We start from the raw sequence: 14,516 nt of genomic DNA, 5'->3' as shown, positions 1-14,516 counted from the left end.
TCTTGTCTAATTATATTTCTTGGGTTTTCATTGTTAATAATCTATATTGTTTATTCAAAGGTAAACTACGGGGTATTTTTTTAGGGGCTTTGGCAGTAATTTATATTCCTTCCGTCCCATAAAGATATATATATTTGGACCGATACGAAAACTAATGTAAAATTGGTAAAGCAAGAAACATTTAGAAAGAAAAAATATTTATATATTATTAATGGAGAATGAGACTTACCTTATTAAAGAAAAAAGTTATCAAAAATAGAAGGAGATATTTTTATAGAACATCCAAAAATAAAAAATTTGCTTATTTTTATAGGAAACAGATAGTAAAATTATAGAAAAGGTGGTGATCTCCATTTAATAATTGAGAACTTAAGGCGCGTGACACAATTAATTGGTGTGCAATAATATTACATTTTACTACTATTCAAAATATGATGGAGCAGAAATCAAATGCTAATTACTAGTTACTATTATTATATAATTTTAGTAATATAATGATCTTTAATATTATCATGAGTTAATTTTTTTTATCATTTATATCAAAAGGATAATAACACTTATCGTATTTAAGGTATAAAATCGTATATTAATATAGTATATTTTAAATATAAAAACAGTGATATAAGTATGTCGATATAATTTAATACTATATATTATGCATATATTACATTGACATAGTATGATCGATATGTTAATATTTGAATGATTAACAAAAAGTATATGAAAATTCACGAAAATTTTATCAAATTTTATCTTTTGAACATAATTTGATATATGTTTGTGTGGCAAAATAGTTTAAAATCGAGATGGTTATATAAATTCAAAGTTTTGAGATATTTTTAAGAGAAAGAAAATAGTGTACTTATTACTAGTAATGAGTTGATAGTTGACATTAATACTCCTAATTAACGTTTTATTTTCATCGTATTTATACTCGGTGTTGTGTTCATCTTGTACATTGATTTCATGATCTAATGTTACTAGTATTTAGTTGTAGTTAAAGGGAGTGTTGGCATTCTAGTAGGAAATATTATATGGCGTATAGTCTTTTAATTTATTTTCTTTTCATTTAACTCATTAACACAACTTTCTTACATCTCGTGTTGAAGAAAAACATATCGATTAACTTGGAATGATGAGAATAATTACATTTATGTGTATATATAGGAGTGTAATTATCAAATGATAATTAACTTAATGTGATAACTTTAATAATTAGTCAACACATTGTATAAAAAATGTCAATACTATATAAATGAATTTGGACAAATAATGAGAATAAATTAAAGAAGAAAATAATTTTGATGCGCGAACAACGTATTAATAAAATGAGTGAGATAAAAAAAAAAGATAACATTATTATCAAACAATATAAAAGAACAAATTCGTAACATTTCAATCTAATTTTGCGCGTGTGCCTGCATGCCAAGTCGTGTGCCTGTTGTTTATGTTCCAAGGAGTTTGCGAGAATATTGTAATTACACCATTATTTTGAAACTCTGAAAATCAGATCATGTTTATTCACTACTTTTCTTGGAAATTCCCATAATTGGTGGCTAAAACGACGCCGTAAGTATTTGTGGTTGGTTAGTCGGAGTTGCGTGGGCCTTGAGGGTGAGGGTGATTGGATTAAACAGGGCCCATTTTAGGAGTTAATAAATGGGCTTAATTTAATGTGGGAGGTGGTGGACTAGATGATCCAATTGCTTAGTTATAATTGTGGGGGGCCTCCTCACACTTGGACACTTCTACGCAAGAGAAATATCCTGTCTTCGATGATTGCATTGCATTCAAAGTTGAAAGAAACATCCCATCTTTCATAATTGTGATCGTCTACCTCTCAACTAACTTGTTTGATTTCGTTCATCACTATTATATCTATGTATGTGGTGGGAGTTCCATATGTTTTTTTGTAAGAGAGACATACTTGTACTTGGCACTGCAACTTGTTATCACTTTGGAAGGTTCTTTCATCTTATAACTTCTCATTTCACTCGGATATAGTAGCTTATTTCCTAATGATCACGACTCATGATTCTATTAATGATGGAATATTTTCCCTAAATAAATACTCCATATTCAAACTCTAAGATGTATGGATCACAAACCCTAAAAAAGTAAACATGCATGATAAATCGTAAATAAAACATATAGAAATTAGATTTATGACGGTGCAATCTAAATTTATACATTTTATACTACATGATTATTAGTGTGTTGAGCTAGCTCGTGAGCTGCTCAACCTTCTTCAAAGAAAACTCAAAGTTAGTTGAACTCGAGCTCAATAACAATAAGATCTCGAGTTGGTGATTAAGCGAAATTTAATTGATAAAATGGTTCCACTTAATCAATATATACGAGTTTCGAGTCATCTCAATCGCATATGATCTCTAACTTAACTAATTTTATTATATTCATCTACAAAAAATAGTTTTGATATTGGACGCCACAAATTTTAATACGCCTTTCGTCTCACGTTACCTGAGACGTTTCTTTTCTGCACATGATTTAAGAAAGTTGTGTTTAGTGAGTTAAACTGAGTAGTAGAAGAAAGAATAAAGTAAGAGAAAGATGAGAGATTAAAGTAAATGAAAGAATAAAGTAGGTGAGATTAGATGTTTTGTTTTTAGCCAATTAAAATAAATGACTCAAGTAACTTGGGACAACCCAAAATGGAATACGACTCAAGTAACTTGGGACGGAGGAGAGAGTACAAAATTAGTAAAATAAGAGATGATAGAAAGAAAAAGTTGTTGACATATTATTAACAAAAAAATAGAATCTAGTATATCATTAGAGAAAGAAAATAAATAGTATGGACTAGTTTTTACAGAGAGATTAAAATGAAAAAATACGACTACACGGAGGTGGTAATCCAAATTTTCTAATATTAGCAATTGGGTCGTTCTCGGGCCTGGAAGAATCGGCAATTTTTTCTAATTTTAGCCCAAACAATTTGGGCCTACAAATATTCCGATGGTAGTTAAATGTCGTTGGATTCAGCAACGATTCGCGGGAAATGAAGTTAAAGCTATGGATATGGTTTTAGCAACCACGCCACCGGCTGAGTTCTCCACCGCCCCGCGCCACCACCATCACCACCGAGTCCTCCACATTTTAACTCAATCCGCCACCATTTCCCTCCCTCACCTCAAACAAATACACGCAAAAATCCTCCGCACCGCTCCGCCTCCTCACCAGAGTCCCCAAATCGACTATCTCTATAGCAGGCTGCTTCACTTTTCCGCCTTGCAAGATCTAATCTACACACTGAAACTCTTCCAGAACATTCCAAACCCTAACAACTTCGTCTACAACACTCTAATTAGAGCTTACGCTCACAGCAAACTCCACAAAAAGCGAGCCTTTTCCGTCTTTCAACAACTCCTTGAACGAGAGAGCTTGCTTCCTGATAAGCACACGTTCCCGTTCGTGCTCAAAGCTTGCGCCTTTTTATTCGATTTGCGCGAGGGGAAACAAGCTCACGCGCAATCTCTGAAACGCGGCTTCGCATCGGATGTGTACGTGAGCAACAGTTTGATCCATTTCTACGCCTCGTGTGGCCTCCAGGAGGATGCGAGCAAAGTGTTCGATAAAATGCCTGAGCGAAGCTTGGTGTCGTGGAATGCGATCATCGACGCGCTTGTTCTGGCGGGAGATTTCGATGAAGCGTTGAGAATGTTTGCGATGATGATTCCGTCGTTTGAGCCAGACGGGTACACGGTTCAAAGCGTGATCGATGCCTGCGCCGGTTTGGGGGCATTATCCATGGGAATGTGGCTGCATGCTTATGTATTGAAAAAGTGTGTGATCGAGCCCAGTTTTGATGTGTTAGTGAATAATTCTTTGATAGAGATGTACTACAAATGTGGCTCGATGAGAATGGCTCTTCAATTACTTGAATCGATGAGTAGACGCGATGTGAATTCGTGGAATGCTGCAATTTTAGGGCTTGCAGCGCATGGTGAAGCAGAGAGAGTGTTTGACCACTTTGATCGAATGATCAACGAAGACAATCTCCGGCCTAACTCCATCACCTTCGTCGGTGTATTGAGTGCCTGCAATCACAGAGGCTTGGTTAATGAGGGGCATAGATACTTCGATTTGATGGCGAACGAGTACAATGTGGAGCCGGTCTTGCAGCACTATGGCTGCCTGATCGACCTCCTTGCACGCAGGGGGCGTATAGATGAAGCGCTTGACATTGTGTCGAGCATGCCTGTGAAGCCGGATGATGTGATATGGAGGAGCCTTCTCGACGCTAGCTGCAAGCAAGACGAAGGGATCGATCTGAGCCAAGAAATGGCAAAGCGCCTGATGGAAGGCGATGGGAGCGAAAGCAGTGGAGCCTATGTTCTTCTTTCAAGGGTGTTTGCATCCGCTAATCGATGGGATGAAGTGGGATTGATCAGGAAACTAATGATGGATAAGGGTGTTGATAAAGAACCCGGGTGTAGCTCAGTCGAGGTGGACGGCGTCATTCACGAGTTTTTCGCAGGTGACACGACGCATCCACGTAGCAGAGAGATTTACCAGTTCTTGAAGTGGATTGAAGAGAGGGTGAAGATGGCAGGGTATGTTCATGACTTGTCGCAAGCGCCTTTGGTCGATGAGGATCAAGACGGGAAGGGGGATTCTCTCAGACTGCACAGCGAGAAGCTGGCGATAGCTTTCGCACTGCTGAACTCGAAGCCAGGGGCGGCACCCATACGTGTATTCAAGAATCTGCGCATCTGCAACGACTGCCACAATTTTATCAAATTGATCTCCAGAGTTATGAATGTGGAGATTATCATCAGAGATCGCCGTCGTTTCCATCGGTTCAGCAATGGCTCATGTTCTTGCATGGATTTCTGGTAATGTTTTCATTACTTCAAATTTTGTTAATTATTGTATCATAAGATTCATAAGCGAACAATATTCATAAACAATCAATCCCACACCATGTTTATTTGATTATATTCACTAGCCATAATTTCACTGGTTCAGACCATAATACACTGTTTCTCTACAAAATCATTCCAAAAAGGGGGCCAAAGAATAAAAAGAATAAGAGCAAACTATAAGCTGCTAATCAGACACATGATACTTCTTGCACATATATATATAGAGAGAGAGATAATGCCTTCTGCGTCTGAGTTTTCTTTGCAAGCATGTGAAGAAAGAAGGCTGAGGTAGGATGTACAGAAACGCGCAGCGCAGCGAACAATTTCCAATTGCTCCAACATCACCAAAGACTGTTACATCATCACAAGGCAGAAAACCGGTGAGATACTTGTTGACATACTATGATAATCATAAATAATACAAGTTGCAGAAGGGATTAATTTAGAGCGTAATAGTAGTACCTTATGATGATTGTGGAACCACAACGACGTGCATAGTCGCGTTGTTGGGGGGAAGCTGCAAACGAAGAGGGAAAAGATCCCCATTCAAGGGGCTTTTGGCACATATACTAATACGCTCGATTCCCAGCTCCTCTTCCATCCTCTGGGTTAATTCATCCACTCCAGTGCCCTTGAATGTAATGCTGAGCTCTTCAAAACCTTCGTCTACTCTCCCATTTTCATCAGCAATGTGGAAGTATATTAGCCTTCCGTCATTGCCCTTCGGAGGCGAGCTATGCTCAGTATCACGCGACTGCACAAAACTTACACACTGAGCCTCCATTTTAATAAATAGACTGAATAATTGTTTGAATGCATATAAATTTACCAACCAATTCTGCATCAAGACTCTTTATTTTAAACATAGATTGCGGTATATTAATTGAATCCTTATCTGGAAAAGCATATATGCATGATTTGAATATTCAATCAACTTGCGTCTTAATTTAAAAATATATGCATAGATGCTGCAACTTTTGAATATTCTAACATTTCTTTTCATGCAAATCCAAACAATATTCCACCGAACATTGAAATATTAATCATATAAAAATGAGTAATTAATTACCTGCTGTCTGGAAAAGGAAAAGCTAGCCGGCCTCGAAGAATAAGAATCTTTCTCCTCTACCACAAGCGGCGGCGGCGGTTTAGCCGCGGGCGAATTGGCCACGACGATATCGACGACATCGACCTCCCAGAGGATCCACTCCTTGGTGGTGGTCCTGTGGGGGATGTCATGAGTGACGGAGTTCCTCCAGGGCGGGAGGCCGCCGTTGGCCCTCATGAAGTGGCCGTAGCGCGTCCTGAGCTTGACGGCGGTGCCCTTATCCCGCACGGGGTCCCACTCGACGGAACTGTCTAGGCGAGCGGGGTTCGTCTGCAGCACCTTCCGGCCCGTCATGCCGAGGAGGAAGGGCTGATTCGAGGCGGTGAGGTACTTGCCGTAGCAGCTCTTGAGGCGGATGATTCCGTCGGAATTCTCGACGAACTCGACGGTCCATTTGGAGGCTCGGGAGGATCCGTCGCGGCCTTGGATGACGGATTCCTCGTCTTCGTCGGCAGTGAGGTATTTGTCGTGGCTGCTCTTGAGGCGGACGATCTTCGCGTTCAGGAATTGCTCCATCGCTCTTGTTGTAGTGATCAAGTTGCGTTTCGAGTTACAGATGATGAATTGGAATTGAAATTGGAATTGGAATTGGAATTGACTTGTTCTGTTACACAGTATTTAAAGAGGAGAGAGATGAAGAAAGGCAGGCTGTCATAAACGCGGTATTGGGGTGAAATTTTTGACGAGTTTGACCGTAACTGAAGACGAACTTTCGTTATTGCAACATATGTGATCTTCTAGTACTAAGGTCATCTGCGGTGAGGTCCCTTAACCGTCTCTTAAATTACTATTTTTGGATTTTACTGAATTTTTTCACTTCATATCTTTATTAAGGGATGGAACCTGCAACCCTCCATCTCTTATTTATCCCTTAACCGTCTCTTAAATTACTATTAATTCAATTTCATTTTTTATTTTTTCCCAACAAATTCAATTAATAAAAACACACATCATTAAATAAAATAAAAATACAACTTAAAATTCTAAAAAAATAAAAAAAAATACATAATTAAAATTCTAAAAAATAAAAATTACATAATTTAAAATACAATTTTATAGAAAATAAAAAACACTACTCCGCCGGCGAATCATCTCCCGAAGGCGGTGGAGGTGCACTGTAGCCACCTGGAGGCGGAATACCAAGTTGTCTTGCCATAAACTCAATTCCGGCAAGATAGGCTTGGTATTGGGGAGGCGTCATGCGGGAAGTGTCCGCCATTGTGGCGGTCATGTACATGGACATTAGGGAGTTCGAGGGTGCCCCCGAGCCCGAGCCCGCCTGGCTTGATTCGGCTCGGCCCCTCCTCCCTCTAGCCGCCTTCGCCGCATTTCTCCCTTGCGGCCGACGACGCCCACGGGAGGACCCCCGGCATCGTTTGCCGTGCCCTCAACCTCCTGCGAGGAAAACTCTTGTGCGGCGCTGGCCGAACCGCCCTCACTAGACGAGTATTGGCCACCCGCCGTGTGCTTCGTGCGCTTCGAGGTCGAGCCCGAGCTGGACCGGACACCACCGACCCACCTTTCCTTGTCTTTGACGACCTCCCAAACATCGACATGTTTGAATTGTTTGCCGGTGTCGTCGAAGTAGACTCGCAAAGCCGACCTCAGAATGTCGGCTCCCGTGGCTCCGCTTTGGTAATGAGCCGCTTCACTCTTGTAGATGGCGCATAATTTTTTGACCTCTCTGTCAACTCGGTAGGCCTTGGTGACCTTTTCCCAGAAGCACTTCCGGGATTGTTGATTCCCTACGATGGGATCGTACGAGACGCTGATCCAGGCGTTGTACACAGCCAGCGTTTCCTTGGGGCTGTACGGATGCCGGCCTAGATCCTCCTCTTCCTCGCCCTCCTCTGCCTCCGCCCTGGAGCTTCCACCGCCTCAGCCTCCTCTACCGCCTCGGCTGCCTCCACCGGCTCGGCCTCCTTCCGGAGTGGGTTCAGCCTAATAACCTCCCGAATCTGGGATAATCCCTGCGAATACCTCGGGGCGGAGGGACGAGCGTATGCATCCACATCAAAATGGTGTGGTTGGTACCCCCCGGCGTCGAAGAACCTTGGGTGCCCGACGTCGACGAACCGGAACCACCACCCAGGACATTGTGCATGCCCCCAGTCGCCGAACGCGTTGATGTCAATTTTTCGTCGCCGGACATGTTGTGATAAGAGGTTAGATGAAAATTAGAGAGGAAATGGAGATAATTTGAGAAGAATAGATGTGTATTTGTGTGAAATGATGGCTAATTAGGAGTATTTATAGAGTAAAAAAATAAAATAAAAATAAAATAAAAAAGAAAAAATGGTAATAATAACGGTAATATTACCGTTTTTCAATTTTTTATTTTTATTTTTTTAAATTTGAATTTAAAAAATGATTTATTGCGTCAGCGTGACGATGCCCACTCGCGGGCCGGCGAGTGGGCGTCGCGCTGGCGCGTGGCGAGACGGCTCGCCATCCGTCTCGGCGGGCTGGGGACGAGACGGGACGCTGCAACGCGTCTCGCCGCCGTCTCATCCCGGCGTGACGGGTTACGAGCCACCCGCGTGACGCGTTGCGGTTGGCCTAATTAAATTTAGAAGATTGTACTAAAATATTTATTGATCTAAAATACAATATTGAAAATATTACTCCACTCGGCATCAAATTGGGAAAGGATGGAAATTGGAGTCACCAGTCAAAAGAGAAATATATTCAAAGTTATGAGCAACAAATGACAATGTAGAAAATTTAAAGGCAAATTGTCATAGAGGAATAAAATTTTATTCAGTGATACACTTTTTAAATTCTGAAAAATAAAGTACAAAGTGAAACTTTTGCAATCATCCCATCATTCTCTTTTTCGATGAATTACGCTCTGATATCATAATTGATTTAGAACACATAGATAAAACGGCATTGAATTAAGCTTTAAATTATGTTTTGTCCATGCATTTTAAATTAAGTGAAGAGGAAGTATGTGATAATTGAGAAAATTTAGAATTATTTAGTAATTTGCCTATAATTTAATGAAGGTGATGAAGTACTGCATGCTAATTTAATTTATTTTATTTTATTTTATTTTATTTTATTTTATTATTTGGTCGATGCAAGTTGGAAATCCACGCAAGTGGATAAGGATATGAGCTCACCATTAGGACTTATTCAAATTTGTAAGGAAGTCAGGTGGTTGTTGAACTTGAAACTCAATACCAATGAACGAATATTTTTTTGGCAAAAGCAATCAACAAATGAAGATAATCACTGGTATCATTTTCAGATGTGAATACAGATTCTATATACGCATGTTTCGTCAAAGCTTGGACCTGTATCAATAAAAATATCAGATTTGAGTCCAATTTTATTTTACAAGGTTTACATATAGTACATTTTAAAAATTATATGTGGATTCTTTTATTGGAAATCAACTCTTCATATTTTTAACATACAATACGGCATTTATCAATCTCATTTCTTTTTGTTTCATTTTATTGATAGATTTTCATGTATTGTCATTGTACGGTAACTAAAATGTTACAAACATTTCATAAAAATATATGATGGGTCAAGATTTGTGTAATAATAACGGTCATATATATTTTGTTTATTTTTTTGAATTAAAACAACTACTAGTAGTATATAGTTAGGCAACCTGCCCAAGTTTAGCCCACAACAATAATAGTATGTTACATTATGTTACAATCCAGTTGACAATTTCATTACCGCAACCTAATCTAAAAATAATGTTTTAGGGGAAAGATCAAGGTGGGTGTTTTCTTTCGTAAATAAAAGGATCAAATAAAAAAATGATGAGCAAGAGTTCAACAATAACATTCCAACAAAAATACAAATAAAAGGCTCAAATAAAAAAATGGTGAGCAAGAGTTCAACAATAACATTCCAACAAAAATACAAACTAACTAAGACCAATGAAAAAACCAAGTACCAACATTTAATCAAGGTGGGTGTAGTTTTCTTTTTACCTCAATTTTGAGTTTTTATACTTATATTTTACCTAAATTGGGTCTCAAACAAATTTTTTATTTTTGTTAAACTAAATTGATATGCAGGTACGATTAAAATAGAGGGTATTTGATCTCCATCCTAAGCCCATGGCAGCAAAGGGGCATTTTAGTAATTCTGAATATAAATCACAATATAGTCGAACTTGGCTTTATTAGAGTGACCATGGTAGGATCATCCGCAGAGGGGCGGATGATGATCCGCTTGATGCATCGTCCGTCACTGGAGATGGCCGGATGATGACATGCCCGATACATAGTCCACCGCCTTAAGGTCAGACGATGATTTCAGATTTTTTTTTAAAAAATTTCCTCTATATATATCACCATTTTTACCTGCATTCTCATACCTTTCACTCCAATCTCTTTCGTCATCTCATTTTCTCTCTCACTAGTAATTCAAGGATGAATATCGGCGATTTTCCAAACCCGAATAGCCCCGACAAGGGAATTTCGACCATTGGATACACCTGGTTCCTGGAGTCCAACTGGGATCCGAACAACTAGTACGATCCGAATTTTTCACGGATTCGTATGGGCTCAACAACATGGAGCTGAGCCCCGCCACCCAGTCAAGAAAGAAAAAGGTGAAGGGAAAGCCAAGAAGTTGTCTTTTGTGGAGTTCAACGAAGAATACACCCCAGTGAAGCAGAACTACACCGACGAGGAGACCATGCTTCTGCTGAAGTGTTGGTCCTATGAGAGGCAGAATTACACTGGCTTCGGCGTAGGCCTACTGGGACTCATATTCGTTCAGCAAAGGACATTGTTAGACACGCACAACGTCCTCATTGAGTGCTAGGACCCAGTTAGAGCTTGGTACCTCGAGAAGATGAACGGTCATCTCCAACACCAGTTGGAAATGGACTAGACCAAGTCTCTGGCCTTATCTGTAGTGCATTTGTTTTTATTTCCACTCTTCCTATGTTTGTACCTTTTTAAAAATTAAGTAAATGTAGGGTTTGCCTTTAATTTATTGCGTTTTTGATATTTTATTTTGCTAATTTACATATTCACAAACATAAAAAATATATACAAAATACTAGTTGTTAAAAAGATAGGGTGGACTATAGAGCGCCCCATTGCAGATGAATGAATAAGACTATAAATTGATATAGGATGGGACGTGGGACGGATTGTGGATGCTCTGCCTTCTACTTACATAAACTAACATGTTTAATTTTGGTCCTTAGTTCCCTAAACTTATCTAACAAATATTATTAGCGAGAGGTTTTTCATCTTATACGTAATGTAGTGGTTCCGCTTGCCCGTGATGCAATATTTTAAACAGCAGCCGATTTAGGATGGCCCCCGATGTAATAGGAACCTTATTATCTAAATTTATATTAGATTAATCATTTTATTTATGATTACTACACATGTACGCAAAACTGATTGCTGAAACCTTTTGAGAGAGAAATATATATTAATTGTCATAATGAAAATACTCTTTCGTCTTCCATTCGTCTTTGTTGGTCCCCCATAATGAAAATATAAAGTTTAGTACATTTCATGTGAGAAGTATTGAAGTAAAGTTATTGGTTGTGTATTCGAGCACACCATCGATTTATTGTTATCTTACTTGGACCACATATAAATACACCTCCTTCTGTCACCATATATTATCAACGGACGAATTGTGTCTCTTTCTCTTTCAATATTTTAATTTGAACTTGATTTCGGAGTTGTTAGGCTGAATAAACGTACTACTCCTACTACACAATGAGTGGTTGAAAAAATATTAGGCCCAATCAGTTTTCGGACCGTCTCGTTTTGCCCAAAACTATTTCAACCGAGTGTATGAGTATCCAATACTATATGATGATTTTGACAGCTCCAAGAAAGAAATCATATAATCTTCTTCGAATTACTATTCCTAAATAGTACCAGTAATAATCAAAATAGAGTATAATAGGAATAATAAAATAAAAGGTAAAAAAAACGCTTACTTACTAAAAATGATGGTTTCATTCTGTAGTTAGTTTCATTTACATTCCTTTTGTTATTCAACCCTCATTAGTTTGCAATTATCATAATGCTATAATACTAATACACTACTAATTTGTACTCCACTATGTAGATTAAAAAACCATGTTCATAAAAATTGGGCACTATTCAAATTTCAAAGTGGACCACTGTTGACTAACGCACATCCATCCACCTAATATGGGGCGTAGGTATGGAAAGTAAGCAAACAATCACACTCGATTCTCTCTTTCAAAGTTTGGTCTATAATTTCAAATTTCTACACCTCTTTGGTATCCTAAATTGATTATATAACGTCTATTTTCATTATTATGATTTGTATTTTGTCTTCATCCCATTCGTTTCACGTGAGCGTCCCACTTTTCCCTCTCTTCAGGACCCCTATCCCCCCCCCCCCAACCCCACCCCACCCCACCCAAAGTAGATCAAAGATTTAGATCTTCACTCCCCCGTTGATGACTACATTTACCACTTTGGCTCCACCACCACCACCATGCCACCACCTCCCGCCGCCGCATTTCTCTATCTACTATTAACCCTCATTATTCCCACTCTAGCATCCTCTCACACTTGCTCGCCGCCGACCAAAACCCTCTGCCCCCCTTTCACCTCCCCTCCGCCCTTCCCCTTCTCCCTCTCCCCAGGCTGCGGCCACCCCTCCTTCCAAATCCACTGCTCCCCCTCCGCCGCCTCCATTTCCATCAACAACCTCACCTTCTCTCTCCTCCACTACGAGCCCAACTCCACCTCCCTCACCCTCTCCCTCACCCCGCCCCCACACCCCCGCCGCAACTGCACCTCCACCGCCGCCGTCTCCGCCCTCAACAGATCCATTTCCTTCTCCGGATCGCCATTCCGGGTCGCCGATTCCTCCTGCTCCCGCCTCTCCGCTCTCAAACCCTGCTCTCCCCCAAATCTCCCTAACTGCAGCCACTGCTCCTTCGAATGCAAGCTCATCAAGAGCCCAATCCACCTCATCCATGACTGCGGCGCCGCCCGCCACCGCGATGATTTCCAGCCGGAGTGCCAAGGCGACGTCCTCGGCGTCCTCGACAACATTCTCCGATTAGGGTTTGAAGTGGAGTGGGATGAGGATGAAGACGAAGATCCTTATTTCTCAAGCTGCAAATCCTGCATTGGATTTTGCGGTTTCAATTCCTCCGATTCGAGGAAGCAATTCGTTTGTTTCTCACCAAAGGCAACCATCCGCCAGCAAAGCCCTAACAAAATTGCGATCCTCACCATTCTGTCCTTGTTTGTATGCCTATTGATTGCTCTCTCCGTCGCCTTCGTCGTGCTCCGCTCAAAGAGAAGAGACGCAGAGGAAGATCCAACCATCATTTTCCTCCGCCGCCACCGCTCCGCCAGTCTACTCCCGCCGGTATTCACCTACGAGGAGCTCGACGCATCCACTAACCACTTCGATCCCAAACGCAAAATCGGCGACGGAGGATTCGGTTCGGTGTTTCTAGGGCAGCTTTACGACGGCAGATTGGTGGCCGTCAAACACCTCCACAAGCACAATTCCGCCGGCGCCGCCGTAGAAAAAGGCTTCTCGAACAAGTCATTTTGCAATGAAATTTTGATTTTATCATCGATTAATCACCCGAATTTAGTGAAGCTCCATGGATACTGCAGCGATCCGAGAGGTTTGCTATTGGTATACGATTACGTGCCTAATGGCACCCTCGCCGATCATCTCCACGGCAAGCAGAGTCTGTACAGAAAAGGGGCGCTGACGTGGAGCACCCGAGTTGACATCGCGCTGCAAACGGCGATGGCCGTCGAGTACCTGCACTTCTCCGTCGTGCCGCCGGTGGTCCACAGAGACATCACCTCCGCCAACATTTTCGCGGACAAAGACATGAAGGTGAAGGTCGGCGATTTCGGGCTGTCGAGGCTCCTCGTGTGCCCCGATTCCACCATGGCATCGGGCAATTCCTCCGAGGGCGTCTGCACAGGGCCGCAGGGGACGCCCGGGTACTTGGACCCCGATTACTACAGGTCTTTCCGGTTGAACGAGAAGAGTGACATCTACAGCTTCGGGGTGGTGTTGCTCGAGCTGATCACGGGAATGAGAGCTGTCGATCAGAGCCGGGAGATGAGGGAGATGACTTTGGCGGATATGGTGGTGCCCAGGATTCAGATGGGCTTGCTGCATCAGGTGGTGGACCCTGTTTTGGTGGTGGATGGGGAGGCCATGGAGGGAGCTGCTGCCGTGGCGGAGCTTGCCTTCCGCTGTGTCGCGGCCGACAAGGACGACCGGCCGGATGCACGGGAGGTGGTGATGGAGCTGCGGAGAATTAAGGGCCGCGGGAAGAGTTGTAGTGGCATGTTGAGGAGTTCGAATTCAAGCAATGTGGTTGTGCCTGATGTTAATGGGTAGGCCTAATGATTTTAAATGGGGATTCTTCTTCTGGGTGAAATTAAATGTACATTAGATGTCACGCTTGTTTTTTTTAACTTTCACTGAATTTATTTAACTCCCCCTTCTCCTTATTCGGGCTTGCAGACTTTGGATTGTTAGTATGGTCATCGTGT

General features: G+C 41.2%; 3 protein-coding genes across 3 annotated transcripts; 2 read left to right on the top strand and 1 right to left on the bottom strand.

Annotated features, from left to right (window-relative positions):
* Positions 1-2,850: 2,850 nt before the first annotated feature.
* Positions 2,851-4,975, top strand: LOC121794786 (pentatricopeptide repeat-containing protein At1g59720, chloroplastic/mitochondrial-like). Its single transcript, XM_042193123.1, has one exon. The coding sequence runs from the start codon at positions 2,977-2,979 to the stop codon at positions 4,858-4,860; it is 1,884 nt and encodes a 627-aa protein (XP_042049057.1). The 5' UTR covers positions 2,851-2,976; the 3' UTR covers positions 4,861-4,975.
* LOC121794787 lies at positions 4,921-6,688 on the bottom strand. The gene is made up of 3 exons (XM_042193125.1): positions 5,956-6,688; positions 5,349-5,640; positions 4,921-5,237 (listed from the first exon to the last, which is right to left on the bottom strand). The coding sequence occupies exons 1-2, from the start codon at positions 6,508-6,510 to the stop codon at positions 5,350-5,352; spliced, it is 846 nt and encodes a 281-aa protein (XP_042049059.1). The 5' UTR covers positions 6,511-6,688; the 3' UTR covers positions 4,921-5,237; position 5,349.
* A 5,709-nt stretch (positions 6,689-12,397) lies between these two features.
* LOC121794783 (LEAF RUST 10 DISEASE-RESISTANCE LOCUS RECEPTOR-LIKE PROTEIN KINASE-like 1.5) lies at positions 12,398-14,474 on the top strand. The gene has a single exon (XM_042193121.1). The coding sequence runs from the start codon at positions 12,469-12,471 to the stop codon at positions 14,359-14,361; it is 1,893 nt and encodes a 630-aa protein (XP_042049055.1). The 5' UTR covers positions 12,398-12,468; the 3' UTR covers positions 14,362-14,474.
* Positions 14,475-14,516: the final 42 nt, after the last annotated feature.

Source organism: Salvia splendens, chromosome 3 (assembly GCF_004379255.2).
Source record: "Salvia splendens isolate huo1 chromosome 3, SspV2, whole genome shotgun sequence".
NCBI classification, from domain to species: domain Eukaryota; kingdom Viridiplantae; phylum Streptophyta; class Magnoliopsida; order Lamiales; family Lamiaceae; genus Salvia; species Salvia splendens.
The sequence above is the reverse complement of the archived record's forward strand: the minus strand, read 5'-3'. Positions and strand labels throughout refer to the sequence as shown.

What these genes read in the sequence shown, in the direction of transcription:
- LOC121794786 (XM_042193123.1), top strand. Translation starts at nt 2,977, where the DNA reads ATGGTAGTTAAATGTCGTTGGATTCAGCAACGATTCGCGGGAAATGAA.
- LOC121794787 (XM_042193125.1), bottom strand. Translation starts at nt 6,510, where the DNA reads ATGGAGCAATTCCTGAACGCGAAGATCGTCCGCCTCAAGAGCAGCCAC. An exon ending in TTTCCTTTTCCAGACAGCAG is followed by an intron (nt 5,641 to 5,955) that starts GTAATTAATTAC and finishes AGTTTTGTGCAG; the next exon opens with TCGCGTGATACTGAGCATAG.
- LOC121794783 (XM_042193121.1), top strand. Translation starts at nt 12,469, where the DNA reads ATGCCACCACCTCCCGCCGCCGCATTTCTCTATCTACTATTAACCCTC.